This window comes from Bubalus bubalis, chromosome 2, assembly GCF_019923935.1.
Source record: "Bubalus bubalis isolate 160015118507 breed Murrah chromosome 2, NDDB_SH_1, whole genome shotgun sequence".
Classification (NCBI taxonomy): Eukaryota; Metazoa; Chordata; class Mammalia; order Artiodactyla; family Bovidae; genus Bubalus; species Bubalus bubalis.
The window spans coordinates 22,977,998-22,980,564 of NC_059158.1; the positions used below are offsets into that span (position 1 = coordinate 22,977,998).

Sequence of the window (2,567 nt, forward strand, 5' to 3'; positions counted from 1 at the left end):
ATTTAATTTTATTATTTCATTGCACTAGCTGATAAACCAGCTCACTGTTCTTTCCAGGACACAATCCTGCTTTGCTTAATGTACTTTGCCATCTCTAAGTTCAGACAAGAGTATCCTTGAATCCAGGCATACAGATAATTAAAGATAACAGATTTCATATCTTTACTAGCTAATAGCCAATGTGACAAATAAAATGTTATTAAGTGAATATTTATTCACACATTACAGGTTTATTCATGAATCCTGTGGCTACATACAATAGTGTTTAAAAAACAGGGTTTTATCAGAGGCAGAGACAAGGAGTCTGATGCTTACGCTACCATTTACTACCTATGTAATTATAGGCCATTTACTACCTATGTAATCCAGGACTCACACTAGGGAGTTTGTATATTTTTCACAGCTTTTTCCACTTTGCTACAGCCCATTATGAGAATTTTTAATCCTTAGAAGTGTGGTTAAATGGAGGGAATAGTAAAAACATTCACGGAAAACACAAACTTTTAAAATATAAATATATATATATATATTGACATATATATATATATCAAAACTTTTTGGATATAAATATATACTACTTGGTAGAAATGTGTTCAACATAAGTAAAATAAGTGAAAATTTTAGTCCTACTTATGTTAACTTCTACTAACTATTTCTTGGCTAAATGTGATAATAAATTAATTCTATAAGGGATTGTCTTTGGTCCTTAGAATTTTATCTTGTTAACTTAATTACAATAAGCAGAAAGGAGACATACAGTAATTAAAAAAGAGGATTTATATCCTTTAACTGACAGTGCCTATCAAAGATGGTATATTTCATCTGCTATAATATAAATGCATTAAGATCAGCAAGAAAGTGAACTGAATTGAAAAAAAATGAGTTAAAAAATATATTGAGTGAATGAGAGATTTAATGAAGTGCCAATGAAGTTTTGGTGTCTCTCCATCTTAACAGATCAACACTTTCTTTTTGCAACGAATATTGTGTAATACATCTTTACAATATTTACTTTTGTAATACCTCTACTTAGTTAGCTATGTGCTTACCAAATGAAAGTCATGGCTTAAACTATGATTGTTAAAATATAGATATATTATCATTAACTCTCATTCTTCTTGCCTAGGTAATAGAAGGAAATACATTAATGATTTTATTTGTTTCAGCATCCCCTACCCAGTTCCTCTATTACATGTAGGTTCATGAACCAGCATTAAGTTCTAAGCAAAGGCTAATCAAGCTTCAAAATCTGCCTGTGGTGTTTCCAGCAAGTAGAGTCAGAGCAATGAGAAGATTCAATAACACTCTTCATCACTCTAAGGGCTTTGTTCTGGTGGGCTTCTCTGAATGGCCCAAACTAGAAATGGTTCTTTTTGTGGCCATCTCCATTTTCTACATATTGACTCTACTTGGGAATTCAGCCATTATTATCTTGTCGCGCCTTGATCCTAGACTCCACACCCCAATGTATTTCTTTCTGGCTAATCTCTCTTTTTTGGACCTTTGCTATACTACCTCCACTGTCCCCCAGATGCTGGTCAACATACAGAGCCACTGGAGAAATATCAGCTACGGAGGCTGCATAGCTCAACTATTCATCTTCCTTGGCTTAGGATCCACTGAATGTGTTCTTCTCTCAGTAATGGCCTTTGATCGTTATGTAGCTATCTGCCAACCTCTGCATTACTCAGTTATCATGCATTCTCGGCTATGCCAACAACTGGCAGCGGTGGCTTGGGTAACAGGTTTCAGCAACTCTCTGGTGCAAACAGTGTTGACTTTCCTGTTACCTCGGTGTGGTCAGTATCACGTGGAGAATTTCTTCTGTGAAGTACCTGCCATGCTTCAATTATCATGTGTTGATACATGGATCAATGAAGTGGAGATGTATGCTGCTGTGGTGGTCATAAAAGTTATCCCAGTGGGATTAATCCTGTTCTCTTACATCAACATTGTTAGGTCAGTGGTAAGAATCCAATCTTCTGAGGGTCAAAAGAAGGCCTTCAACACATGCGGGTCTCATCTGCTTGTGGTCGTTATGTTCTATGGCTCAGCCATTAGTGGTTATGCATATATGGCACCCAAGAGCAATTCTGCCAAGTTGAAGTGCAAGCTTCTTGCACTTTTCTATGGACTTGTAACTCCAATGCTCAACCCCCTCATCTACACCTTGAGGAATAAGGATGTAAAGGAAGCAGTAAAGAAGCTGCTAGGGAGAGAACTGGAGCAAGGGTGGAATATGGCTTAGGAGGATGTTCAGTTCAGTCGCTCAGTCGTGTCCGCTCAGTCGCTCTTCATGACCCCATGAATCGCAGCACGCCAGGCCTCCCTGTCCATCACCAACTCCCGGAGTTCACCCAAACTCATGTCCATCGAGTCGGTGATGCCATCCAGCCATCTCATCCTCTGTTGTCCCCTTCTCCTCCTGCCCCCAATTCCTCCCAGCATCAGAGTCTTTTCCAATGAGTCAACTCTTCGCATGAGGTGGCCAAAGTACTGGAGTTTCAGCTTCAGCATCCTTCCCTCCAAAGAAATCCTAGGGCTGATCTCCTTCAGAATGGACTGGT

General features: G+C 38.6%; 1 protein-coding gene across 1 annotated transcript; it reads left to right on the forward strand.

Moving 5' to 3' along the window:
- Window positions 1-1,285: 1,285 nt before the first annotated feature.
- LOC102389321 (putative olfactory receptor 2B8) lies at window positions 1,286-2,248 on the forward strand. The gene has a single exon (XM_006056124.3). The coding sequence runs from the start codon at window positions 1,286-1,288 to the stop codon at window positions 2,246-2,248; it is 963 nt and encodes a 320-aa protein (XP_006056186.3).
- The last annotated feature ends 319 nt before the right edge of the window (window positions 2,249-2,567 follow it).

Coding starts and splice junctions, on each gene's coding strand:
- LOC102389321 (XM_006056124.3), top strand. CDS start 1,286: ATGAGAAGATTCAATAACACTCTTCATCACTCTAAGGGCTTTGTTCTG.